Source organism: Canis lupus, chromosome 1 (genome assembly GCF_048164855.1).
Source record: "Canis lupus baileyi chromosome 1, mCanLup2.hap1, whole genome shotgun sequence".
Lineage (NCBI taxonomy): Eukaryota > Metazoa > Chordata > Mammalia > Carnivora > Canidae > Canis > Canis lupus.
Genome location: NC_132838.1, coordinates 108,700,386 through 108,728,038, shown reverse-complemented (window position 1 = coordinate 108,728,038; position 27,653 = coordinate 108,700,386). Strand labels below are relative to the sequence as shown.

At 49.8% G+C, this 27,653-nt stretch overlaps 2 protein-coding genes across 2 annotated transcripts; one reads left to right on the top strand and one right to left on the bottom strand.

The window, feature by feature from the left end:
• Positions 1–1,689: 1,689 nt before the first annotated feature.
• On the bottom strand, positions 1,690–4,423 carry CRX (cone-rod homeobox). Its single transcript, XM_072811327.1, has 3 exons — positions 4,324–4,423; positions 3,397–3,548; positions 1,690–2,337 (listed from the first exon to the last, which is right to left on the bottom strand). Exons 1-3 carry the CDS (start codon positions 4,421–4,423, stop codon positions 1,690–1,692), a joined length of 900 nt encoding a protein of 299 aa, XP_072667428.1.
• A 20,747-nt stretch (positions 4,424–25,170) lies between these two features.
• LOC140608887 (tetrapeptide repeat homeobox protein 2-like) lies at positions 25,171–26,828 on the top strand. The gene is made up of 3 exons (XM_072783849.1): positions 25,171–25,264; positions 25,643–25,809; positions 26,364–26,828. The coding sequence occupies exons 1-3, from the start codon at positions 25,240–25,242 to the stop codon at positions 26,826–26,828; spliced, it is 657 nt and encodes a 218-aa protein (XP_072639950.1). The 5' UTR covers positions 25,171–25,239.
• The last annotated feature ends 825 nt before the right edge of the window (positions 26,829–27,653 follow it).

The window sequence follows — 27,653 nt, the reverse complement described above, 5'->3', positions numbered from 1 at the left end:
TGCTTGGATCGTCTATCTTCCACCCCCACCTGCACTGTCCTCCTCTGTTTATCCTTTGTGTCCCACACTGGACTCTGAGCCACTCACTCCTGGGTCTAATGTCCCAGAGGCCAGTATGACTCAGGCCCATGAGACATGGTCATGTGGTGTGCTGAGTAAACCATCCTTGAGGATTCCAGTGATCGCCGTGTGCCCCTTCAGAGGGTCTTGGGGGGTCTAGTCCATATGGACCTCTTCTGGCCTGGACCCAGAAAAATCCATCTGAGGCCTCCCAGCCTCTCTCCACACTGTGCCTGCCTCCTGACATCCCTTCCTACACCGGCGACCTGGAACCAGTTCCTACCAGCCCATGAGCACAGATGGCATGCATCCAGCTCCGAGGCCATGACCACAGACTTGGTGCCTTGAAATCAGCCATAGTGGGATAATTTACACCACAGAAATTGGCAATCACTACAAATCAAGGTTTTTCCTCTTCTTTAGGGAGCCAATGGTTACCACATACCAGCACACCACCACCTTCCTGCCCTACTTCCTTTTACCTTGTGAAGCCCACCAGTGAAAGGCTCGTGGCTACTGCCTCCCAGGGCCAAAGACAAAAAAAAAAAAAAAAAAAAAAAAAAAAAAAATTCAAGCAAGGCCAAAGCATCAAACTACCAAGAGTGTCAAAATGCCTGACTCCATCTTAAAAGTCTCTCAGTGCTTGTCTCTGTCACTGGGGGTCAACGCACAGAAAGAAATATGGTGCCACTCCATCAGGCTGCGCTCTCTGGTCCCATCCTGCAATGGTAACAGGAAACAAAATCTAAGAGAGGGACTGTATTTTTGAAATGTGGGGCTTCTTCCAAATCCACTTATCCCGCCAACCTCGTCTCTTGCATATTTACAAATGAGAAGCCTGCCACCTCCTGTTCTTCTTTTTTTTGATATACCCACAGCTATGTTGGAGCCAACTACCATGGTTGGCCCCAGTGGCAACTACCACAGTTCCTCCAGCGCTGGGGTGAAATCCACCTTTAGAAAATCCTAAAACAAAACCAAACATGGCCACTCTCAAAGTCCAAAAGAATGCATACCTGACGAAATGTCTTTAAGAAGAAACTAAAAAGAAAAAAATATATATCAAAGAGCCCCCTAAACCTACCATGTAAACCTGATATTTGGGAAATCTGTAAAATCGCCAAATGGATTTTTTAATTGAACTGTACAACTGACCTAAGCTGCCATGGTGGGGCTTCTTAAAACTATCTTTGGATTTTCTAGAAGGATCTCTAGCCACATGCTAAGGAAGTGTCCCAAATGGAAGGTATGACATTGAGTCTCCCTACCTGTCTGTTCCAGGGCATCTCGATTCTGACCTGACCAGGACCCCTAAACTGACTACTTGAATTTGGTTTAATTTCATCTCAGAGCACATTCATAGCACCAGTTTCTGGAGTCCAGGGCTCATGGTTAAAATGGCAGCCAGCATCCATGGTGAGGCGGGGCTGGGTGGAGGGTTACTAAGATCTATTGAACTTCCCCGGAGAGTGAGGAGACTGTCCCGGGGAGAGGGGGGTGGACTGTGGTGGGCTACTCCACACATGAGGCCAGAGAGGCCACAACTTTTGGAGGGAGGGCCAGCCCCACTGCTTTCCTGGGGATGCCGGGTTGAGATGAGATGCAGAGAGACATACAGAAGAGGATCTTCTACAAGATCTGAAACTTCCAGGCACTCTGATCTTTGTAGTCCAGAGGATCCATGGGGTTGTAGGTGAACTTCCAGGTCCCTGTGGGGTCCTTAAACTCCAAGCTGTCCACGGGGCTATAGGTGCCATAGCTCTGGCCTGACAGGGAAGTGGGGGACTGGGCCAGGGAGGGTCCCACGGAGGGGCCTGAAAGGGGGCTGAGGGCTGGGCCCCCCAACTGGGGCACCATGGGGGAAAGATAGGGATCCAGGCCACTGAAATAGGAGCTCGGAGACCCGTAGGCTGAAGGGGAGGAGCAGAAAGCAGAGGCAGGGGCGTAGGTCATGGCGTAGGGTGTGGAGGTCAGGGGTGGCCCCGAGGCCACCAGCCCTGCCCGCTGGGCCTCAGGCAAAGGGGACTCTGAGGCTGGACTCCAGATGGACACGGTGGCCACGGCCGTGGTAGGAGAGCCTGAGGGGCCGGGTAGAGGGGGGCTGTAGGAGTCTGAGATGCCTAGGGGGTCTGGACAGACGTCGGAGGAGGATCTTGGGGACATGCCTGCCTTCCTCTTGGCAGGACGAGCCTTGGTCTGTGCGCCGGGGGGCTGAGGCTGCTGTTTCTGCTGCTGGCGCTGCTGCCGGCATTTAGCTCTGCGGTTCTTAAACCAAACCTGGGGGGAAGAGGGGAGATGGGGTGGTGAGTGGGGAGGGAGCCCCGGAGTATCCTCCATGGTTCCCTGGAATGATGGTGTTTATTAGTGAGACACACCACAGTCACATGCCCCTACCCTGCCGTCAGTTATGGGGTGCTCTATCTGTCCATCCATCCATCCATTCATCCATCTGTCCGTCCCGTCATTCACATCTGCAATTACACACACACACAATCATATGTACATACATATAAGCGCACATGCAGTTGTGTATATAATTGTGCACACACACATACTATCATACAAATGCACATATGTACACTTATCCACCCATCCCTTCAATCAATGAATAAACATGCAATGGGGATCCCTGGGTGGCTCAGCGGTTTAGCGCCTGCCTTGGGCCCAGGGCGTGATCCTGGAGTCCCGGGATTGAGTCCCGCATCGGGCTCCCTGCATGGAGCCTGCTTCTCCCTCTGCCTGTGTCTCTGCCTCTCTCTCTCTCTCTGTGTCTCATGAATAAATAAATAAAATCTTAAAAAATAATTAATAAACATGCATGAACTACTACTTTGGGGTTACATCCGTGGAGCTGATATTCTTGTTGTGGGTGACAGATTATAAATAAACAGTAAGTACATTGCATCATATTTTAGAAGATCGGTACTGTGGAAGAACCAACTGAGCTGGAGGAGGGGGCACTAAAGTGGGGTGCCGGGGGACATTGTAAGTTTAAATGCAAAGGTCCGTCTAGGTCTCATTGAAGGACACAGTGACCTGATTTGTTGATAAGCAAAGACTTGAGCAAAGTGATGGGGAATAAACCTTCTAGGTAGAAGGAACAGGGAGTACAAAGGGCCTGGGGCCAGGGTGTGCTTGGGAGGTGTGTTAGGGGAACCAGCAGGTGTGGCTGGCAAAGAGGGTGGAGGGAAGTGTAAGGGACAGTGATGAGGGTGAGGAGTTATTAGGACCATACATGACTTTGGCTGTTACTCTATGATTACCCCCCCGCCCCCTGTCCCTTCACTCTGGGTCCCAGGAAGGGCTGCAAGGGGCCCAGGGACTAGAACACCGCACCTGAACCCTGGACTCAGGTAGGTTGATCTTCAGAGCCACCTCCTCTCGAGCATACACATCCGGGTATTGAGTCTTGGCGAACAGAGCCTCTAGCTCCTCCAGCTGGCTCCGGGTGAAGGTGGTCCGCTCCCGCCGCTGCTTTCTTGGGGCACCTAAGATGGGGACAGGGTGACGGGACTGTCGGGTGACCTGGCCCTCCCATTCTCTTTGTCCACTTGCGGGAGGCCCTAAGGTTCCATAGGATGTCGGGAAGCCCTTTCTGGGGGGTTCATCTCCCCAAAAGCAGTTTGTACCTCTTCCCTGACCTTGTAGACCTCACTCTGTCCCCCTGGGAAATGGGGCCCCTCTTTTCCTGTCATTTTGGGGCTCATGCTTCAGCTTGAGAACAGGCATTAGCCCTGTTAGAAAGTGTATGAGTTTGACTTTTATCTCCTTTCTAAAAGTTTTTATGTACCAAGACATGTTCAGTTGAAACATGCCATTGAGAGGCGCCTGGATGGCTCAACGGTTGAGCATCTGCCCTTAGCTTGGGTCATGGTCCCGGGATCCTGGGATGGAGCCCTGAATCGGGCTCCCTGCACAGCGGTGAGCCTGCTTCTCCCTCTGCCCCTCCCCGCCTTGTGGGCGCACTCTGTCAAATAAATATTAAAAAAAAAAAAAAGAAAGAAAAGAAAAGAAACATGCCACAGAGTATTCAACTACTCCTAGAATATAAAGTATGTAAAAGAAGGAACCATATCCCAAATTGCTATGAACACCCCGATGGTGTAGAAAAGCTTAGGAGAAGTTTTTGGCACATGCAAATGCCTACATACGGCTGGTGTGTGGCTCCGATGTCACCCCAGTAAGTTCCCATCTTCTTCCCAAGGACAAGGGACCCCAGGGGCGACCAAGAACTGAGGTGGCCGGGAGAAGGACCGTACTCACTTGGATAGGACACAGCTTGGTGCATCAGATCCACGCTGGGACCGCTGAGGGCCAAGGCGTTGACCGAGTAGTGGGGCCCCGGGTTCATATACGCCATCATGATCTTTGGGGAGACTGTGGCCCAGGTCTGCGGGCCTGCAAGAGAGGAGGGGGCGCTCAGATACTCCCCAGTTACTGCATGGTTACCAGCAGGCTCAGGTCCAAGTCCTGCTTCAGACTCTTCTTAGGTGTGGGACCTTGGGCACCTAATCTCTCTGTGCCTCAGTTTCCACACCTATAAAATGGCCTTCCTCTTAAGGTGGGTAGAGCTTTTCCCCAAGACTCCATCTATAAAACCAGCTGAAGCGATAATGCGCATCCTAAGTGGAAGCCCTTATGCCCACTCTGTCCTTTACATTAGATCCTGCCACTCCCTCTCCAGCAGCTTGTCTTCCTACGACCCCAGAAAAGATGTCCAGCCTGGCACAGAATCACGGACAGCAAAGGGACCAGCTGTCCCGGCCTGCTTGGAATGGGGAGGTTTCTAGAGATGGGGTTTTCCCCATACACATTGGAAAAGTCCCCGACAAACTGGGTAGGCAGAGTGGCACGCAAACAAGTGAAGGATGATCTTCCACCACCACGTGTGACCCGCCAGGTGGGCAAAAAGATAACAGAGATCTGTTAGCCCCAGTGCCAGCCTGGGTGTGAAGAAACAAATGGTCCTGTGTCTGATGGGGAGATGGTGAGCATCAATGGAACAAACTGGAAGCATTTACCAGAGTGTGATGCGATGCCATCATAGTTCTCCCAGTCAGCCCTTGGGGCAATTTGCCTTCAGAGCTCCTCAGTCCCCTCAAGGGAAAATGGGAATGCAGATAGCATTTACCTCTTTAGGTAGTTGGGAGGGTAAATGCATGATGTGTATCAGCTCCTTAAACTAGCACCTGACACCATGGGTGCCGCATAGCAGGGTGGGGTGGGGGGGTGCCCCTTGTCATTTGGAAGCTTGCACAGGCTCCACACCAGGATTTCTAATGCACACGTGTATAATCACCAAAATGTGGAAGCAACCTCTATGTCCACCAAAGGGGATGTATTGAGTAAATTATGCAAGTAGCTTACAGCACCTTTATTCAAGGGAATACCATGAAATCACTAAAAAATATAAGACTGCTGTGAGCTGAGTTTCAGAGCTCTCTAGTCAGTTAAAAGAAATGATCCTAAATTTGGCAATAAGAGGTGACAGTGTGGGGGCACCTGGGTGGCTCAGTCGGTTAAGCATCTGTCTTTGGCTCAGGTCGTGATCTCAGGATCCTGGGATGGAGTCCTGCATCGGGCTCCCTGCTTGGAGAAGAGTCTGCTTCTCCCTCTGCCTCCCCACTGCTCATGCTCTCTCTCTCAAATAAATAAAATCTTAAAAAAAAAAAGTAGCTATGGTGTGTCATTTCTAGATCGCCTGTTTAACGGAACCCCTCCCAGCCCAAGAGTTATTTCATTTTTTAAGGGACTGGATCTCTGTTCGGGTTCCTATTCCTTATTGATCAGGGTCTGGACTCTGATAAGGTAAATGGCAACCTGCAGAAGTTTGGTTGTGAATGATTTGTCTCGGGCAGAAAGGATAACCTCAGGGTTACAGAGGATTTGCTGCTGCCCTGCTGTCCAGTTTTCTTTGTGTTTTTAGCTCATTCCCTGAAGAACTGTATTAGCCTCTGTTTCTTGACTTCCCCTTTGAAACAGCTGATTTCCTCATTTAATAACTTCAACAAATCTTGGATCTGGGGTGTATTCTGTATGCATCTGAGAATCAGATTGTTCAATTTTGTTAAAATTACACTTTGACAAAAGGAGCGTGCATGTGTGTGTGTGTGTGTGTGTGTGTGTTAGATATCCTACATTACCAAAGTAGATACTTAATATATATTATATGATATATACATATGCAACATATATTAAATATATTCGAAGGAAAAGGTACAGTGCTGAGCAGTGTGTGTAGCAGCCTACTATTTGTGATTTTTAAAACAAGGCAGCAATTATATATAATATTTACTATATATATAGCATATGTATGCACAGAAAATTGCCAGGAAGGACACAAGATATTGAAGTGAGGGCCTCTGGAGGGGGGTGCTATAGTCATGCCTTGTTTTTACAGTTTAGATTGCTTTGTAACCATAAGGACATATAAGCTTTTCAAAAACATAAGCAACAATAAAAATCTAAGCAAAACAAAAAAGCCAGCAAAAAACCATGAAACCCTTTCCATGGCTCCCTAGTGCTCCTTCACAAAGATGAGGGCAGCCTCTCTGGTTGTGTGCATAAGCTGTCCTCTGGACCAGGAATACCTCTTGTCTGGTCCCCATCACAGCTAACCCCTTCTCCTCCTACAGGTTTCACCTCAAACATAAATTCCCTGGGGAGCCATCCCATATGCTAAACTGAATTTCTTTTTTTTTTTTTTAAGATTTTATTTATTCATGAGAGACACAGGGAGAGAGACAGAGAGACAGAGAGACAGAGACACAGGCAGAGGGAAAGCAGGCCCCATGCAGGGAGCCTGACATGGGACTTGATCCTGGGTCTCCAGGATCACACCCAGGCTGAAGGCGGCACTAAATCGCTAAGCCACCGGGGCTGCCCTAAAATGGATTTCTCTCTCCTTCTTTCTGTCTCTCTGTCTTTCTGTGTCTCTGTCTCTGTTTCTCTCACACATACCAATATTTCAGAAATAAGTAAAAATAAAAAACAGAAGAACTTTGCTTTAGCATCTTCTCCCTTCTTGTTCCCACTAGCCTGTCCTTCTCATCCCACTTGGGGGATGGTGTTCTTCCTATTTATCATCATTTGGGATTGTACTGCCCATCCAGGAAATATTTTTGAGATTCCACCATGTTGTAGGAGGTGGGGATATGGCAAGGAATGAGGCACATGGCTTCTCTGTTCTCATGGGATTGAACTTCTGGGAAAATGAAATGGGGTATTGGGGTAGTGACAGGGCTTGGGCCAAGGGTAAGACCTTCATCTAGATGAAGGGTAAGGAAAGACCTCTCAGTAAGGAGGTGACCCAGGAGCTGGGGAGTGAACCAGATGATGTAGAGCCTGGAAAGGAAAGTCAAGGGGAAGTTCAGTGCTGATGGTTATAATAAAAGCAAAAACCGCTTTAAGGGGACTCCTGGGTGGCTCAGTTGGTTAGGCAACTGCCTTCAGCTCAGGTCATGATCTTAGGGTCCTCAGATAGAGTGCTCTGCTCAGCGGGGAGCCTGCTTCTCCCTCTCCCTCTGTGCTAGCTCTCTCTCTTTCACAAATAAATAAATAAAATCTTTTAAAAAATGCTTTAAATTCGAAGAATTGATGGGCATTCTAGGATGTCCCCAATAATCTTCACCCTGCTATTCACCCCCTGGTGTTGTCCCCTCTCACAGAGCAGGACTGCCATGGGCTGCCAATTCGGTATTGCAGAAATGACAAGGTGACCTCCAAGGCTGGCGCTGCCCTGGGGGAAGCCAGTCGGTATCATGAGGATGCACAAGCAAGCCTGTGGGGGAACTTGGAGGGGGGGGGAGTCCAGGTGGCCAGGAATTGAGGCATCCCACCAACAGCCATAAGACCAAGCCCCAGGGGAAGGTCAGTTCCAAAGTGTCAGGCAAGGCTGCCAAGGACTCGGCCCTCCTCGACATCGGACTACAAGAGCATGAAGAGACCTGAGCCAGAATCATCCAGTGGAAGCGCCCCAGATCCCTGTCCCTCAGGAACTGTAGACCATAAATGTTTGTTGTTTTAAGCTGCTAAGTTTCAGTGTAACTCGTTACACAGCTAGAGCTAACTCACGCACAAGCCTTCTCTATGTAGGACGCCCTAACATCCTCAGCATGGCCTTGGGAGGCAGACTCTGCATTACCATTACACTCCCATTTCACAGATGGGAATATTTTCAGACTCAGGCATGGTGACTTGCCCAGGGTCGTACACACAGGCTGACTGGGGGGACCCGGGATTCCAACCCTGGGTTGGAGGCTCCCAAAGGCTGTTCTCCCAGCATCCCACCTGGGTTCCCTCTGTCCCCTCCCTCTCCTCCAAGGGGGTGATGATGCTTCATTGGAGCTTCTGGAGAGCACGGAAACAGTTGTGAAACTGCCCAGCTAGGGACCAGGGGCAGGGCCTGGAGCAAGAGCAACCGAGCTCATTGTCTTCCCCCATTGTCTATGTGCCAGGTTGGCCAGGCTACATGGTTGGCCTTCCTGGAAACCCAGCATCCTCTCCCTGGGATGATCCACCCTACAGACAGGGAATCGGAGCCCAGGGTGAGGAAGGTGCTCGCCCAAGATCTAGCATCTGGTAATGACAGTGACCCCTCCTCCCTGGGATGGAGGATTTGCCCCCTTCTTGGACAACCAACAAGTGTTTTGTGGACAAGAATAATAACAAATAGTGTCGGACACTCATTGAAATTTCTCTCTGACAACAAGATGAGACACCTGCCAGTGGTATTGCGACCTCAGAATTTTCTCAATCTACACAGGCTTTCTGTGTCCCATCCCAAGGAGCATAGACAGCAACAACTACAATATCTGCCGTGTTGAGAACCTACAATAAACCTGGAACCCTATCATCGTCCCGTCCGGTAAAGCTCAAGGCAATGATGCTGAGAGAGACCACGCTCCCCACCCTGGGGACAAGACTGTGGGACCTGAGGCTGGCGCTTGGGGCTCTCCAAGCTGTCACTGAATCCAGGCTCCCATCTGAGCAGATGCTCTGGCAAGTGAGGCCTGAAGGCTCACACTCACCTTATGGGTGGGCGAGGAGATGATCCCATTCTACAGATGGGGAAACCGAGGCTGAGGTTTGCAGAGGAAGGTAACACCCACCTCACAGTGAGGCAGGTGACAACCAGAAGGACCTCCTATTGGGATCCTCCACTGCTTAGACACTTCACTGAAGGTCTTGGGCACAAGATTTCAGGGAACAATAATCCCAATCAAACTTCCTCCAAGGCAGGTCCTATTACGATCCTTACTTCACAGAGGAAGAAGCCAAGGTTCAGTAGAGTCCCCTGCTCTCCACCCCTAAATCTGCCCCTGATCCCCCAAAGCAAGATAAAGTCAGCTCCCTCTCCCGGGCTCATTGCAGTCCAGGCCTATGACATGGGTTCCTTGTGTCACATCATCATGGCAACTCATCATGGCAACTTATTACTGTCACCACTTAGGGAATGGGGAAACTGAGACCCAGGAAGGTCACATGAATGGCCCAAGGCCTCGTGGTGAGTCAAAGGCAGGCTTTAAGCCCAGACTCAGAGGACCTCACATCAGCCCTGGCAAGACACCCCCAGCTCAGCCACGTTCAAGGTCCTCCTTTGTGGAGTCTCTGCCGCCCCCAGTAGCTCCGCCATCCAGTAGGACAAGGAGCTGAGCTATACATGCTCCTGACCAAGATGGGATGTAGGAAAGTAGGAGTCTCTAGGATGGGGAGGCCTCCACATAATCACTCTACCAGCACGTGAGCCGAGAATCACTGCATTCTTGGCCCCCCGTTGGGCCACCTGAGAGTCCACCGTTCCTCCCTCCTGCTGCAGGCAAGTGGTTCTTGGATTCTATTTCTGTCATTTCACTGCTACTCAACAAATAAACAGGCACCCCAACCACATGCCAGGCACTGGCTGGTCAGTGAATAAAGGCACAAACGAAGAGAAAGTTTCAGGCAGTGTCGAATTTTAAAGAGAACATAATAGGGAGACTGTTGGGAAGTAGCCTTGGAGCAGGGGTGAGAAGTCCCCAGCCCCAGGCGCTGGGAGAGCCTGGCTGTGTCACCTCACCAACAAGCTGCTTGACTCCATCCCCTCATGCCCTGCTCCCAGCCACCCTGCACCTCCAAACACCAGGATGGGACCTTCATCCCCTATATGACTCCGCAGCAAACATCACACATGCGTCCCACCAGCTCCTGTGGGGCCAGCCACTGAGAACACAGTCCAGGGTAAAAGGAACCCAACTTCTGTCCCCAGTTTTCCCTCTCTCACTCCCTCTCCCTCCATCCCCTCTGCCCCTCCTGCAGACACTCACCTTCCAAAAACAGGGTCAGGCTCTCCTGGTGGCCCAGGACCTGGTTGGAGTCAGAGTCCTCAGGTGGCAGAGGCTGAAGGAAATGGGTCCCCTCACATGGGGAGATTTTAAGCCCTGGCTGGGAGTGATGTCATTTGCTGTGGCCTGGATCTCAGAGGGTAATCCTGGCCCCGGGTGGGGGACTTGACTGGACGCCAGGAGGTGACATTGGATGGGAGGGGGAGGGGCACCCATCCGTCTGCCTAATCTCCTCCCCTCCTCCTCCCCACTGACATCTTGGCAATTAAGGTTGATGGGGATGGGAAGCCCCAGCTCCCGCCTGTGACCCGGACCCCACTCTTCAGGGAAGTTCTTTCTGTGGTCTAACTGATGTCCCTCCAGCTTTGGTGTCCCATTAAAAAGGAAGGAGAGAAATGCTGGGTGTTGCTGAAAAATCATTTGAAAAATTAGGGGTGTGGGACTTTCTGCCTTCCTTCTGGGTCACTCTTTTTCTCCCCAACATTCTGTCTGCCAATTAATTCAAACCTGTATGGCCCAATTGTTCGTGGTTTCTTTCTTTTCTTTCTTTTCTTTCTTTCTTTCTTTCTTTCTTTTTTAAGATTTTATTTATTCATGAGAGACACACAGAGAGAGGCAGAGACACAGGCAGAGGGAGAAGCAGGCCCCCCACAAGGAGTTTGATGCAGGACTCCATCCCAGGACCCTGGGATCATGACCTGAGGCAAAGGCAGACAGGCACTCAACCACTGAGCCAGTCAGGTGCCCCTGTTCATGGTTTGTACCTCAGTTTCCCCTTTTCTCTGTTGCCTCAGCCTCTATCACTCTGGCCTCTGACTTTTCTGTCTCTACTAGACATTAGCTTCTCCAACTCACTCTTGCCCCCCACCCCTGCCACTACTGGTCTTTGGGATCTCTGTGCTTCAGTTTCTCTCTTCCTTGGGTCTCAGGTTATGCCATTCCTGCTCCTTTGCATGTGTGCCCCCCTCCCCCCCTCATTCCCCATCTCTGTGTCCTTCTGTCCCAGTCTTGACTGATTTACTTGCATTTCTGTCTTGGTCTCTTGGTCGCTGATCTCTCATTCATTCCCTTTCTCTCTCTATGACTGTCTCTGTGCACCTATATCTCTCTGTCTCTGTCTCCCTGTCTGTCCACCTGTCTCCGCAACTCCATCCTACCCTCTGGACCTCTGTGCTTCTTTATCCAACCTCCCAAGTTCCAAGCTTTGTTATTCTTTCTTTCTTTTTTTTTTTTTAAAGATGTATTTATTTATCCATGATAGACATAGAGAGAGAGAGAGAGGCAGAGACACAGGCAGAGGGAGAAGCAGGCTCCATGCCGGGAGCCCGATGCGGGACTCGATCCCGGGACTCCAGGATTGAGCCGTGGGCCAAAGGCAGGTGCCAAACCACTGAGCCACCCAGGGATCCCCTCTGTTATTGTTTCTTTCTCTTTTTCTCCCACCCGTCCGTTTATTCTTTGATTCTTGGTCTTTTTCTCCCGATTTTCCCTCCATTTCTGTTTTCTCCCTATCTTGGTAACCTCTCTTGTTCTGCACTTCTGATTTCTCTTTGTCTCTACCTGGGTCTGTTCTACTTCGCCATGCACCCAAGTGTGCACACGAATGCACACACCTGCGCACACAGGCATGCCTGAGATGGTGGTAATCCTGACGGGTGGCTGGGTCATTGTGTCTCACCATAAGGGTTTCTTTTTTTCTCCACCCCCACAAACCTCCTGCTGGGGGTGATTAAGGCCAGCAGCCTGGCTGGGGAATCAGGGCAGGTCTCATTAGCTTGAAGAGCCAGGGGTGACAGGGAGAGAGGGAGGGGCTATCTGACCCTCAGGGACCAGACAGGAGGCTACTGTTGGGAGAATCCAGTGTTGTTCAGAGTCCACCCTGGCCCATCAGAACAGGGAAGGAAAAGGAGGCCCAGCAGGAGAGGGAGAGAGGGTCCTTACAGTTCCAAGGGAGAAAAGTGCCAACTTCCCTAATTACCTCCTCCTGGGACTATACACCAATGTGCCATTGGGGCCAGAGCCCCCCAGGGTGGGCGGGTTTGGAGAGGTGGGTCTCAGAAGGTCATGCACATGAACCTGGAGGCAGTTGAGTCCAAATCTAGGCCCTTCTTCTGAGCTGGATCCCCTGGGGGGAAGTTGCTTTCTTTCTTATCTACACTAGTGAAGCAGGAGGAGATTTTTGCCATTTAGCCTTGCCCACTCCCTTTTTCCTCACCTCCCACATGCAATCCATCCCTAAATCCTTTCAGATAATTGTCACACTGCAAACATCAAAATATTGCTGGGAGAAGTTAAAGGAGACCCAAGTCAAGAGAGAAATAAACCATGGATTGGTTGACTCTACATTGTTAAGATATGTCAATATGGGGGCACCTGGGTGGCTCAGTGGTTGAGCGTCTGCCTTTGGCTCAGGTCGTGATCCCGGGGCCCACATCAGGCTCCCCACAGGTAGCCTGCTTCTCCCTCTGCCTATGTCTCTGCCTCTCTCTCTGTGTCTCTCATGAATAAATACATAAAATCTTTTTTAAAAAATAAAATTTTAAGAATCTAGAGTATCAAAGCAATCTTGGAAAAAAAGCTAGAAACTTATACTACCTGACTTCAGGACTTACTGTAATTCCATAGTAATCAAGACAGCGTGATATTGCATGTGGTGGACAAACCAATCAATGGGACAGAACAGATAGTTTAGAAATTGGCCAAAACTTTATAGTCAATTGATTTTTGACAAAAATGCCAAGGCAAGTCAACAGGGAAATCTTTTCAACAAGTCATGTTTGAACAATGGAATATCTACTAAGAAAAAATAAAACTCAATCACAATACGCAAAAATTAACTTGAGATAGATCACAGTCTTGAATGTGAAAAACTGAAGTATAACATTCTTAGAGGTGGGAAAAAAACAAAAACAAAAACCAACAACACAGAAATATTTTTCTTGACATGAGATGGGCAAAAGAGTCTCTTAAGACACAGAAAGCAATCATCATGAAATAAAAAATTGATAAGTTAGATTTTATCAAAACTGGAAGATTCTACTCTTCAAGAAACATCATTAAGTACGAGAAAATGCTAGCTGCAGTCTGTTAGAAAAAAAGCATTTGCAAAACGTAGAGCTGGCAAAGACCTTACATCCAGAATACATAATGCTGCTTCAACTCAATGATAAAACAACTGGAAGAGACACTTCATAAAAGATATCCTGATGGACGATGAGTGCACAGACACAAAAATACTCAACATTATTTGTCATCCGGGAAACACCAATTAAAACCACAATGGCAGGCCACAACGGTCAAGATGATAAGACCTGGAGTGGAGAGGGGTTACTGATTGCAGAGTGACATAAGGGAAACTTGGCAGGCAGTGCAATATTGTAGATCTGGAAAGGGCAGTGATTACATGACAGCACCAATTTGTCAAAACCCCATCAAACTAATCATTTAAAATGGGTGCATTGTCTCAATGTAAATTTTGCCTCAATTAAAACAAACAAAACAAAAAAAAAGAGGTTGAGGGAAATATCACTCCTCTTGGGGTAAACCTGTTCACGCCACCTGGACCGCTGGGAGCCACAGCAGGGTTTCCCCGCAGGAGGACCGGCAGCGGAAGCCCCGCCCCTCGCGAAGCCCCGCCCCCACCCCACCTCTACTCCCGGTAGGTGCGGGGAGCCTCTGCTCTCGGTAGGAAGATCAAACCCATCTTGTGCTGAGCTCTGTGCGATCTGGCCTCTAACCACTCAGTCCTTTTCTTGTCCCGCCCGTCTCCTCCTGTCTGCAAACTAGCCAAGCTCAGGGAAGGAGCCCATAGTAGACGGGAGGTCATGATGCCCAGCCCGAGACAGGGTCCTGGGGCAGCCAAGGGTGACAGATACTGCTGGAAATCGAAGGGCTGGGAGACAAAGAGAGAGAGAGAGAGAGAGAGAGGAGAGCTATGAAGATGAAATCAAGATTCATTTGTTTAGGGATTGAATGGCCAAGAGTGATGTAGAAAGGGAAAGAATCTTGGTGTTTTTCAAGGACGGTCCAGGCCCTGGACTGCACGAGGAGGGAGTAAGTTAGACTGTGAGGGACCTTCCCCCTGCATCCTGTAGCTCCCTAGCTCACTCGGTCTGCTTTCTTTTCTGCAAAACTCTTACCACCCTCTTGTCTCTCCTCTGCCCCTCTCAGAGGACATAGCTTGGGGAGAGCTGGGACCTTGTCTGTCTAGGACAGTCCCAGCACACAGTAGGTGCTCAATAAAGGGGTGGATGAAGGACTGAGTGAATGGCAGAGGGGCAGAGACACTCATCCCACAGGGCAGAGGTGGGGTGTGGTTTTAGGGAAAGAGCCAAAGACCTGTGATTGTTGCAGGAGTCAGTGAGGTCAGACTTTGGAGTACCCAGCAGTGTTTAGGATACATGATGTTATAGGAATCACATTATTGCTGAGCTGGTTAGCTCAGGATCCAACTGTCTTCCCAAATCCAGGTTTTCTCCACATCCCATATTGGGCAAGGTGGCATCCACTCCAGCTTTTTGTCCTCACTGGACAGGGGAACTGTCAGGGCTGCAGAGCAAGGGCGAGCCCCAATGAGCTGGGAGAGTCTCGCCAGGACTAATGTGGTGCCACGTGAGTCTGGATTTAAAGCCTGTCTTTTACTACACTGCAGTGTCTGAGCAGTTGCGACTGGAGGTCCTTAGCTTGTCAGCTGTCTGACTGGGGGGCAGGCTCCTTCCTCCCCACCTGTAAATAGGATTATCTCCTTGACCACCCACAAAGTGGGTATGAGCCTTCAGGCTTCACCTGTCAGAGCACCTGCTTGGATGGGAGCCTGGGCCCAGTGGCTGCTGAACATCAGGAGCCCCAGGGGCCAGCCTTGGGTCCCACAGGTGAGACCCCAGGGCAGAGAGTATGGTCTCCCTCAGCCCACCCTTTGGGATTATGAAACATCATATTACTTTGAAATTCACCCAGGTTGTAGAAGATTTATAGAGGCATTTCAGAAGCGAGGATAGTAAGTGGCCCATCAATGCACGAACACAGGGCACGGTTTCATCAATCACCAGGCAAATGAATATTAAAACCTCACAGTGATACCTCTGTGTCCCACCAGATGGCTAAAATGAAAGACTGACAATTTGAAGTGTTGACTGACACATGGTTGATGAGCTCGTAAGCTTGTAGCTTGTAGCCACTCTAGGAAGCCATTTGGCCATATCCTTCAAAGTTGAATGTATGCCTATTGTATAACTCAGCCTTTTCATCCGTTGGTCCATACCCAACAGGAACAGGTACTTATTTCATGGAGAAGATGAGAAGAGCATTCAGAGCACATCTTTGCAATAGCTCCAAACTGGAAGCTATTCAAAGACCCATCCAGAGCAGAATAATCCTGTCCAGAGACAGGTCCAAACTTGCTGGTCTCATGACTCCTTTACATACTTAAAAGTCATCCAAGATCCAAAGAGCACTTTTACATGGGTTGTATCCACTACATTTACTGCATTAAAAATTAAAACTGAGGACTAAAACATAAAAACCATATTTAATGTATTCAGTTCATTTGAAATAAACCTGTGACATGTTAACATAAAATGACATACTTCTAAATGAAAAAATAACTATCTTTTTGGAGATGAAAGGAGTTCATGAGAAGAGGTGCACTGTTTACAGTCTTGCAAATCTCTTTAGTGTCAGATCAAACAGTAGACAGACAGCCGGGTCTCCACAGCTGCTACTGCGTTCATTTGCTCTGTTGAGGTACATTTTGCAGCATCTGGAAAACCCACTGTGGGCTAGCCAGGGAATGGTTGAAAAGGCTGGTTTTATCTTACCATTATTATGAAAGTAGTTTTGATTTGGTAAGCACCCCCCCATAGGTGTCTCAGGGACCCCCCATAGGGTCCCTGAGACACCCTTTGAGCTACTTTTCCACAATGAAAAAAAAGGCATAATGAGACATGCAAAACACAAATGAGTTTCACAACTCAACACTGAGCAAAAGAAGCCAAGCACGAAAAGAGAGCATACAATGGACAGAGATGGTCCCATTTATACAAATTACATCTGGAACCCAAAATCTATGGGGTTAGAAGTCAAGATTATGGTTGCCATTGGTGAAGGAAGGGGGAGCAGATGGCGGAGACACAAGAAGAATTTCTGGAGGGCTAGTTGTGCCCCTTTCTCTCTCTCTTTTTTAAAGATTTATTTGTTTTAGAGGGGAGAAGGGGCAGAGCAAGAGAGAAAATCTCAAGCAGACTCCCTGCAGATTGTGAGCCCATTGCAGGGCTCGATCTCATGACCCTGACATCATGACTTGAGTTGACATCAAGAGTGGACGCTTAACCAACTGAGGCACCCAGGCTCCACTGGTTGTGTCCCATTTCTTGATCTAGATATTGATAACTGAGTGTGCTCACTTTGTAAAGGTTTGACAAGATGTACTCTTCTTGGGGGCCTGGGTGGCTCGGTCGGTTAAGTGTCTGCTTTTGGCTCAGATCATAATCTCAGGGTCCTGGGATCCAGTCCCATGTGGGACTCCCTGCTCAGCGGGGAGTCTGCTTCTCCCACTCCCTCTGCCCCTTCTCCCTGTTTGTGTGCTCTCTCTCTCAAAAGAAAAAAAGTACTCTTCTTCACACATAAAAGAGATGTAGATAGATGGAGGTGCATATGTGTGTCATATGTATCATAATTATATATTATATATCACTATATATCATATGACATTATATGTTATTATATATACATTATGTGTGTGTGTGTGTGTGTGTGTGTGTATGTACACGCATATATAGAATACACCTTGGGCCCCAAAAGCAATTCAGATCCTAGGGACATGAGCCCTGTAGTGACTGAACCATAGGGTTCCCAAAAGATGGGTCTCTTAAAGGACATAGGGGTGAGGTGACCAACAAATCCGGTTTTCTTGTGACTGTCCTGGTTTAGCCCTGTAAGTCCCATATCTCAGAGACCCCTGAAGCCAGGGAAATAGGGCGAGTTATGCCCCATACTTTGCAGAGGGGATTTTGACCAAGCTCGGGAGCGTATTTCAATGTAACAACTGGACCCTCCATTGAGGTGTGCATACTGGGCACGTCGTCAGCTCTGGAGGTGAGATTATCAACTCTAGTCTTCCTCGGAGGACAACAGACTCAGAGAAAGGAGTGCTTGGCCCAGAGACACACAACTAATGATGAATAGAGACAGTATTTGGGCCTTGGCTAGTTTGCCATCAAAACTGTGCCCTGGGTCGGAACGGGGGTGCTTTCACCAGGATGGACACTCCCTGGGGTCCTCTCTGGCTCTTGAAAGCTAATGAGGACCCAGAGAGCTCTATCGATATTGGTTATGTCAATCACAATTTACTGTATCAGACATTAAAACTGAGGAATTTAAAACATATTTTTAAATATTTTTATATTTATTTAAAATGTATTTTGAAAAAGTAAATACAAAAAAAATGTATTTAAAGTTTTATGTTAAGGGGTGCCTGGGTGGCTCAGTCAGTTATGTGTCTGCCTTCGCTCAGGTCATGATCTCAGGGTCCTGGGATCGAGTTGTCACATTGGGGTCCCTGCATGGAGCCTGCTTCTCCCTCTGCCTGTGTCTCTGCCTCTCTCTCTGTGTCTCTCATGAATAAATAAAAAAAATTTTTTTTTAAATTCTATGCTAAATTTTTTTTAATGCTTTACCTCAACACCCCAAAGCTGCATGCTGCTTCATGCCAGAAGCAGACCTCAAATTCCTGCATAGATTCCTGACAGATCAGACCTTTCCAGAACATTCCCAGGTCATTTCTGAGGGCCCTAGTCCAATGCCCCCAGACTCCCACACCCATACCTCCTTTCCTGGTCTCCAGAACCCCCTGTTACTTCCAAAGGGACAGAGAGGGGAGAGTGGATAGAAAATTAGGACATAGGTTCATGATGAATTTTGAAAATCAACAACGTTGGGCCCCTCCTAACCATTTGTATATAGTTTCCTAAACACCCAGGTGGTGCCCCATTCTGTTCCCCCACCCCTTCTCTGCTCCTCAGCCTCCTTATCTTCTCTGCCGCCCCCCTGTGGTTGTCCTGGCTCCTGGGTCTCCCCACCAGCCGGTTCTCTGACCCTGTCCTAGTCCCATTTAGCAAATGCTCCAATCCTCTTAGGCTGGGCCCGCCTCAGCAGAGCAGAGAGAGAATTAGATCAGATTTGGGGGAGGGATGGGGGGGAGACACGTGACAGGCTGTGGGGGGAGGGAGATGGACAGACTGTCAGGACAGAATGAAAACTACTTCTGCTGATCTGAAACCCCACGAGGAGGTCTGAGAGGAGCTCTCCACACTAAGATGCCCGGAGGAGACGGGGAGAGGGGGACACTTGGAAGACAAGGTGTCTTGTACCCCATGCCTGGAAAGTGTTTCCCACCTTTGGCTCTCACCTCCATGGTCACCATAGAACCTAACCCTTCTGCCTACATTTTCAGATCTCTTCTTTCCACAGAGACCCCCCTTTTCTCCTCCAGAATTATCAATTCTTGGCATGTGTGTTTTTAGGGGATAGATGTTGGCTGCCCCCACCTTCTTTCATATACAGCAACATGGACAGTGGTTAGACTAGGGAAGGGTTTCCAGAGCAGAGGAACAGGTAGTCACTAGGACGGTCAGTTCCTTTAGCATTGGATGAAAGTTCTGGGCCTCTTCCCAATGACACCCTCCTCCCGTCCCTGACAAGGAACTCACGAACCACATTCTTTCTAGAACCTTCTGAACAGGTTCTTGAGACATCAAGAAGAACTTTGGGAGGCAGGTGGCTGTCTGGTCAGGGAACCAGCATTTCACTAGGTTCTTTCTGTGTATTTGGCACTTGGCTGGGAATTCTTGGAACTCCTCCCTCACCTGATTAGATCCTGGACCTTATCATAGCCCCTTTCTGTAAAGCTCAGATTCGAGTTGATTTTTAATTTATTTTTTTTTACGTAGGTTCCACACCCAGTATGGAGCCCAGCGTGGGTCTTGAACCCAGGACGCTGAGATCAAGACTCAGGCACCTAACCACCTGAGCGACCCTAGCACACTTTGAGTTGACTTTTTTTTTATCTTTTTAAAGATTTTATTTATTTATTTGAGAGACAGAGAGAGAGAGAGAGGGTATGAGTAGCGGGTGGCGGGCAGAGAGGGAGAAGCAGACTCACCATCAAGCAGGGACCCCGACACAGGGCTTGATCCCGAACCCTGAGATCATAACCTGAGCCAAAGGCAGATGCTTTTTTTTTTTTTTAAGATTTTATTTATTATTCATGAGAGACACCGAGAGAGAGAGAGAGAGAGAGAGAGAGAGACAGGCAGAGGGAGAAGCAGGCTCCATGCAGGGAGCCTGATGTGGGACTCAATCCCGGGTCTCCAGGATCATGCCCCGGGCCAAAGGCGGCACTAAACCGCTGGGCCACTGGGGTTGCCCAAGGCAGATGCTTAATGGACTGAGCCACCCAGGTGTCCCACAAGTTGACTTTTAACATGCTCTGCTGTGATCCTTCGAGTAGTTATGTCCTATGAAGTCACCTCAAACACCAAATTAGCAAATTTGGTCCTGCTCATAGTTTCTTACGAGCCTCTGGTCACATTTTCATGAACTCATGGGTATATCACCTTGTTTAATGCATTCTGTTTAAAGACCTGTTATTTAATATTTATTACTGACTCCTTCATGTAGAACTCATGGCCAACAGCACTCACATCTGCCTGAAGGAAGCTCATCTAATGTACCAATTTTCTCCCTGGGCACATCCCAGCCTTCTTGCACCTTGGAATACTGGACAGCACTTTGGTGCTGTGCATTTTAAACAGTGCAATCACCAATAGCGAGCACAAAAATGCCCTATGACCCAGCAATTCTACCCCTAGGTATATTATATGCTCAAACAGATACATGTATATTCATGTCGGCTGCAGCACTATTCACAATAGCCAGAAACAACCCAGTATCCATCAGCAGGTAAATGGAGAAACACAATGTGGTCTAGCCACACAAAGGAATATTATACAGCCATGAAAAGGAAAGGGCATGTTTATACACACTACAGCATGGAGGAATATTGAAGATATTATTCTGGGATGCCTGGTTGGCTGAAGAGAGTGACTCTTGATCTCGGGGTCATGAGTTTGAGCTCCACGTTGTGGGTAGAAATTACTTAAAAATAAAACCTTTGGGGTACCTGGGTGACTCAGTGGTTGAGTGTCTGCCTTTGGCTCAGGCAGAGATCCTGGGGTCCTGGGATCGAGTCGCACATTGGGCTTCCAGCAGGGAGCCTGTTTCTCCCTCTGCCTATGTCTGCCTCTCTCTGTGTGTCTCTCATGAATAAATGAATGGAATCTTAAAAAAAAAAAAAACCTTAAAATTTTTTAAGAAATGAAGACATTATGTTTAGTGAATAAGCCAGACATAGAAGGACAAATATCACATGATTCTACTTATGTGAGGTACTTAGTCAAATTCATAGAGATGGAAAATGGATTGGACATTATCAGGGGCTGAAGGAGGGCAGAAGGGAGAGGTTCTCGTTTCTGTCCAGGGAGGACGAAAAAGTTTAAGTATGGGCAGTGGTGATGGTTATGCAATATTGTGATTGCATTAAATGACACTGAATTGTATACTTATGAATGGTTAAAATGATAAAAATCGCGTTTTATATATATTTTTAGCACAATTTTTAAAAGCACAGAAATACCAAAAAAAAAAAAAATGTGGCACTAAATATTCCTCAAAAGGACACTGGTTAACAGTAGAAGAGCTGAAACGAAAAGGCAGCTGGAAGCAACAGGAAATCGATGACTCGATTTTTTCACTGCTCTGCATGTGTCTGTGAATGACCAGGAAAATGTGGGGAGTATGTGTTTTGGGGTGACAAAGACATCTTAGTAAGGAGGCAGATTCGTAAACACAGAATGCGTGACCAGTGAGGATGGCGTGTATTTCAAAAATGAAAGAAGGAGAGAAGAGCAAAGCCCAGAGACACAGGCAGGAATGGCGGTCACAGAAAGTTAGGCCAGAATCTTCTAGAAGGCAGAGACCAAATTCCCCACCTTCATCCCTCCAATGTTGTCTTCAAAGCTCCTCTTGTTCTTCTTTGACCCCCCCCCTCCCTTGGGCCCCCTCCCCCTCAGGGAGTGATGCCTCTCCGTTGCACGGGGAGCAGAGAGGTGTGTGGGTGTCTGAGAGCATCTTGGGGGCAGAAGGTGGAGATGAGTCAGCCACACAGAGGATCAAAACCAGGGTTTGCCCGGGAAGGGTGGCAGAGGAGATAAGGAATTGACAGATGGGGAGGGAGCCATGGTTTCTGTTCTGATTGAATTAAAAAAATCAATTGGTTAATCCTTTCATCTTAGCACACATTCCACCAACACCCTTCCCACCTCGTCTCTGTGCGGGCAGGTTTTGGGCCACTGACAACCTCCCATCCATCTGAATCTGGGAAGCCCAGTGAGGAACTCCCGCTCTCCTAGCCGGTTTCCATCCAGCCCTGGAAGGAATCAGGTCAGAAAAACGGAGGGCCAAGCATCGATGTGCCCCATGCAGCATCCAAAGCCAGGAATTGCCCTTGTTTTCCTGCTTGCAAATTAAACAAATTAATTAATAATAGTAACATGTAGAAAAGAGAGAAAATGAGAGCATCTGACGTTCTCCATAATCCCTGGGTAATTGATTTTTGCTGGATGTTTTGCTGCTGTTGTTAAATATATTGTATATGTAAATGTATAGTCATCTTTTGAGTGTGCTTATTAACTGCATACATTCTCAGAAATGAACAAAGTGCCTGAGACGTTATCGGGTGTCAGCAACTGCAGGCTCGGTCAGTCATTAACTTTGTGCCTTTCTAATTCTAGTCAAGGCGACAGACACAGTAAAAACCAAAACCAAAAACCCAACTGGAATGCTGTGTGCAGGACATGTTTATTTAGCAAAAAGAAGACAGACCTCCGCCACTCAAACAAAACAAAAAATACATTACAAATCATCAACTGGGCAGCCGGGGTGGCTCAGCGGTTTAGCACAGCCTTCGGCCCAGGGCCTGATCCTGGAGACCCGGGATCGAGTCCACATCAGGCTCCCTCTGCCTGTGTCTCTGCCTCTCTCTCTCTCTGTGTCTCTCATGAATAAATAAATAAATAAATAAAATCTTAAAAACAAAAACAAATCATCAAGATATTATTCTGTGACTCAAAGCTCTACCCCTGATTCCTGTTCACTGTTAATTAGCTTTCTGCAATCTGAGATGGCCCAGAAGTACTTAATCACCCTCCTGTTGGTGAACACGGACGCCTGTGATGAACTCAATTACTTGAAATCTCAGGGAGCTGCACTGGCACTTGTTCACAGTGGGCAAGCATTCTCCCAGGATAAACCTCTAATGATAGAACCACCGAGTCAGAGGGTACTGTGCTCATTTGATCCTTTCTTTATTAGATCTTTACTGGCACCAACTCCAAAATCTCCAAAAATTCTTTGGACTCCATCAATGGTGACCAAAAGCGGAATTCCCCACCCTCCACCCCATCAGCTCCAGATGTAAGCTGTCACTCTGATCATCAGTCCGGTGGGCAATATAATCAGCATTTCATTAATGTATTTTTAAATTGATACATATCTACATATGTAAGCATTCAAGGTAGTCCCCATTTTCCCCTCCCCCAGCTCCTGGCGAACAACCAATGTACCTTCTGTACCCCTGGATTTCTCTATTGTGCACGTTTCGTGGAAATGGAATTATACCCGTGTGGCCTCTTGTGTCTGGCTTCTTTCACCTCACGCAACGTTTGCAAGGTTCACCCGTGTTGCAGCATGTGTCAGTTCTCCCCTCCTTGTATGGTTAGAGCTAAATAACATTCCAGTGTGTGACTATACGGCATTGTATGCCTTCATCAGTGGATGCACACTTTGGTTTATCTCCACCTTTTTGCTATTCTGAATGGTGCTGCCTTGACTTTCCTATATTTGAATTCTCTATTTTCATAGCATAGGGGAGCTTATCCATCCATTCACGCCTCTGTTGGACAAATGAGTTGCTAGACAGCGAAATCTAGGAGGCAGGGGCATTATTTTCTTGGTCAAAACTGTGTTCCCAGAGCTTTTATGAGGTGTCCTGCCTGTTTGGTGCGGTGCTTTCCACTAAGGAACCCTAAGTAGAGGATCAACATTATAAGCTAGACCTACAAAAACAATGTTCATATGCTTTGTTTAATTTTGAACTTGATCTTCTGTGTAATTTCCGGCTCCCTGCCCCATTAACCTTGTCAACTGTGCTCTGACCCCCAAGGGTCCGGCTATACAGCACGGAGTTACCCAGGGTCTGGACAGAGCACGTGCACCTGCTGTGTCCTCTGCTGAGGTCTGATGATCTTCTGCTCAAGGGCATTGACAGATAGGATCAAATTTGTCTCAAAAACCTCCCTGCCAGGGCGCCTGGGTGGCTCAGTCTGTTAAGCGTCTACCTTTCACTCAGGTCATGATCCTCGGGTCCTGGGATCGAGCCCCATGTCGGGCTCCCTGCTCAGCGGGGAGCCTGCTTCTCCCTCTCCTTCTGATGCTCCTCCTGCTCGTGCTCTCTGTCAAATAAATAGATAAAATCTTTTAAAAAACCCCACCAAACCACCCTACATTACAAAAGCAGGAGAAGGCCAGATTCCTCATCCCCCATCCACCAATCCAGGCATGACCCCTCTTCTCAATCTGTGCCAATCTACCAACAAAATATTACATTTCATTTCTTTTAAAAATGACAGAGAAGGTGGCCTCCAGTCACATCTTCTGGACCAAGGAAATTGCTAGATGCTCCCTTGTTGACAGCAGAGCCATTGACTTGGCGACTCTCCTGTGCCCACCTGCCCAAAAGAGGAGGAAAAAAAAAAAGATAAATTAAGGCAAAATCTTGCCAGAAAGGAGCATTTTATATGTTAACTACTTGAATTAAAAAAAGAAAAGAAAAAGGAAAAAGAGCAGCAAGGAAGGAGCGCGAATGTCCAGTCATGGTAGAGCCACCTGAGGCCCCAGGCAGTTCAAGGAGCAAGACAAACCTCGAACACCAAGTCCCCTTTGCTTTGCCTCGTGCTGTTCCATCACCTCTACTGTTCGCCAGCGTTGGTGAAAATAAAGGCGGTCCCCGGGGCCTGGGCCTTGGAAGCCGGGAGTCCCGGGAGGGCCCTGCGCCGCGAGGAGCCCCGTCTGAGGTCTACATGTGGGTGCGGGTAGCTCCAGGGGCTGGTTCCCGGGGCCCCAGGCTCCTGCGACCTGCGCACAGAGCAGCCCCCCTCATTCATTCACCAAGAGCCAGGGGCAGCCGTCCCCCTGCACCCCCCCTGCACCCCCGACGGCCTTCATCCCACAGGAACTCAGGGACCTCAAGGCACCCTGGGGGCCAGCGTGGACGTGGGGGCCACGTAGAGAAGGGACCAGAAGGTGAGAGCGGTGTTGGGGGCAAGGGGAGAGGCCCCCGGACCTACCAGGCGGGAGAGGATGGAGGCTGGACCTGGAAGTGAGGGACTGGGGGTCCCAGGACTGGGAAGGGATGGGGTGACACCAGGGGCCCTTTCCTGAGATGGGGACCCGCCCCCCCCCCTCACCGCACGATGCGCACCGTGGGTTTCCCCCGGGCTAGAGCCCCCTGAGGGCGGGGCCAAGGCTGTCCTGCCCCCGAGGTCCCAGCCCCCCCCACCCCCAGCTCAAGGGGGAAAGGATTAATCACTCACTGTGACTCCTCCGGGGGCGGGGCTGAGGGTGGGTGAGAGAGGGAGGGTCCCGGGACCCTTGGGTGTGTCTGGGTGGGCACAGCTTGGGGGTGGGATTTAAGCCCGGGTCCTGGGGCAGCGCCTCACGAGCAGACAGCAGAGCTGCGGAGACGATGCAGGAGCCAGGCTCTCCCTCGGGTGCGCCTGGGCCCGGGGCGGGTTGGCGGGCTGGGGCTGGGGCTGGGGCTGGGGCTGGGGCTGCGCAGGCCTTCTGGGCGTTCAGAGGGGGCATCCTCTGTCCGGGCGGGGGCATCCCACCCTGCGCTGGGGGGACTTGGTGGACCTGGGACGTTGGATTACCAGGCAGGTACAGGGAATTGGCTGGAAGGTGGAGAGCCAGGACCTGAGCCCAGGGCGTCTGGTCCACATGCCACCCCGTGTCCGCAGCTGTGCCCCCCACCCTCGGTCCTGAGCCTCCCATGGGCTCACAAGGGACTGGCCCAGGCAGAGGAAGGGTCTTGGGCCAACTGGGGGCCGTGTCTGTGACTCACCTGACCCTGTTTCTCCTTCCACCAGGCCCCGGGCTGACCCCAAACCTCCGGAAGACCCGGAGGGATCGCACCGTGTACCTCAAGGAACAGCTGCAGGAGCTGGAGAGACATTTCATGACGAACCAGTACCCTAGCTACCAGGAACGCTTGGCCCTGGCGGCCAGGCTCCATCTGGAGGAGCACCAAGTGCAGGTATGACTCTGGGTCCCCCGGCACCCCCTCCATGGACCCAGTCTTCCCAAGATCCACCGGGAAGGTGGCACTTCCTGGGGCCTGGGCTCCTGGGCCACCTCCCCGCCCTCCCGGGCTCCAGCTGAGCAGACTGAGGCCAGAGGTCCCAGTGCTGCCCTGGCTCCCACAGCTAGCAAGGGGCCCCCCGTGTAGACCCAGGGCTGGACCCCGAGCTCACCCCAACTCCCGTGCTGTACAAACCAGCCAACACCATCCTGCCCAGTCTGAAACCCTGCTGGGTCACCAGGCACCAGAACTCAGGGCCTCTGAAGGTGGGGGACCCTCTGGGGGAGGCCCCTTCCTGGCCCCTGGGCTCCGCGGTGTCCAAGCCCTGCCCCTCCTGCCTCTGCACCCTCCCCTGCAGCCTCCTGCACCCGGCACCCCAGGGGCCTGGAACTGGGCCTGGGCCATAGGGAGGGTAGGAGGCCCACTGTTCTCCCGGGAGCAGCCCCGCACCTGGGCCAGAGGCAAGCCCTTCTAAAGCTCCTCCTTGTCCCCTCTGTCCCTCCCTCCAGGTGTGGTTCAAGAACCGCAGAGCCAAGCACTCCAGGCTGCAGGGACTGCCTAATGGACGAGGTCGGGGAGCCTGCGCCGTGCCCATGGACCAAGGCCCCCCCACCCCTGAATCTGTCCTAGCCCCTGTCCCCACCTGGGCCCGGGTTCCTGTCCCTGCTGGCCCTGCTTTCCCAGGGGACCCAGGCATCTCCAGCTCCCCTGTGCACAGCCCCGCGTTGACCCCTCAGGCAGCAGAGCCCAGTGTCTCCAGCCTCGGGCCCACCAGGCAGGTCCCTGGGCAGGGCTCCCAGGGACACATCCCCGCTGCCCAGGCCCCTGTCCCAGCCCTGGACCCGACTAGGCCTCAGGGCTCCTCCGCCTCGGACTTCCCGCCTGACCCCATGCTGGCCCCCGATTTCACAGAGCTCCTCTCGCCCCGAGACCCCTTGGAGGGACCTCCTTTCCCCCTGATGTCTGGATACTAAGAGGGAGATGACCCTGCCGATGACAGTGACTCAGACAGTGTTACTGAATTCATAGGGGAATCTGTTCCCGAAATGTCCTGCAGCTTCGCAAGGGACAGAAGGGACTAGGGTGTCCGCTCTCTGCGAACGCACGTCCATGTGGGTGGGGACAGCACTGCGTCCGACTGCACCCCGGATTACTCCTCTGCGGCAGGAACATACCCCCGTTGATCTACCTGCCGAGGTGGCTTTTGTGTTCACTGAGTGGCCACCGCACGTCGTCGTCGCGCTGCTACGAGTATCCCCACCGGGCTACTTAGTACGCACGTGGGCATTTCTTCGGATTCCCAGGTGTCGCATGGAACCTCTGCTCCAGGCATCTGTTGGCTTCGTGGTTGCTCTGAGCTTTCTAAAGGCCTCCAGCAACTGCGTTGGGAATTTAATTAAAATTGCATGAAATCTGTAAATGGTTTTGGGGAGGAACTTACATCTTTACAACACCACGGAGCACTCCAATCTAAGCATATCGCTTATTCATTTGGTTGTTTCCGAACACTCTCCACCAAATAAATATTCTTATTCAACCACAGAGGTCTTGGGTACATCTTTCTGTAGGTTTATTTCTAGTATTTTATCTATTTCTAGTATTTATACTATTTCTAGTATTTTATCTCCAGTATGTCTGACTTTTTAGATAATTGACCATTTAATTTTGAAATCTGTTTGTCCTGTGTAGAGGATTCAGCTGGTTACTTGTATCCAGAAAACTGATTCAATGCTATCAATTCTAAAAACTCACCTGGACCTTGTTTTGGGGTTGATACTTTGAAAATAAAGTTCATAGTC

What these genes read in the sequence shown, in the direction of transcription:
- LOC140608887 (XM_072783849.1), top strand. Translation starts at nt 25,240, where the DNA reads ATGCAGGAGCCAGGCTCTCCCTCGG. An exon ending in GGAGCCAGGCTCTCCCTCGG is followed by an intron (nt 25,265 to 25,642) that starts GTGCGCCTGGGC and finishes TCCTTCCACCAG; the next exon opens with GCCCCGGGCTGACCCCAAAC. An exon ending in TGGAGGAGCACCAAGTGCAG is followed by an intron (nt 25,810 to 26,363) that starts GTATGACTCTGG and finishes CCCTCCCTCCAG; the next exon opens with GTGTGGTTCAAGAACCGCAG.
- CRX (XM_072811327.1), bottom strand. Translation starts at nt 4,423, where the DNA reads ATGATGGCGTATATGAACCCGGGGCCCCACTACTCGGTCAACGCCTTG. An exon ending in CCAAGCTGTGTCCTATCCAA is followed by an intron (nt 3,549 to 4,323) that starts GTGAGTACGGTC and finishes TCCCCATCTTAG; the next exon opens with GTGCCCCAAGAAAGCAGCGG. An exon ending in TACCTGAGTCCAGGGTTCAG is followed by an intron (nt 2,338 to 3,396) that starts GTGCGGTGTTCT and finishes TCTTCCCCCCAG; the next exon opens with GTTTGGTTTAAGAACCGCAG.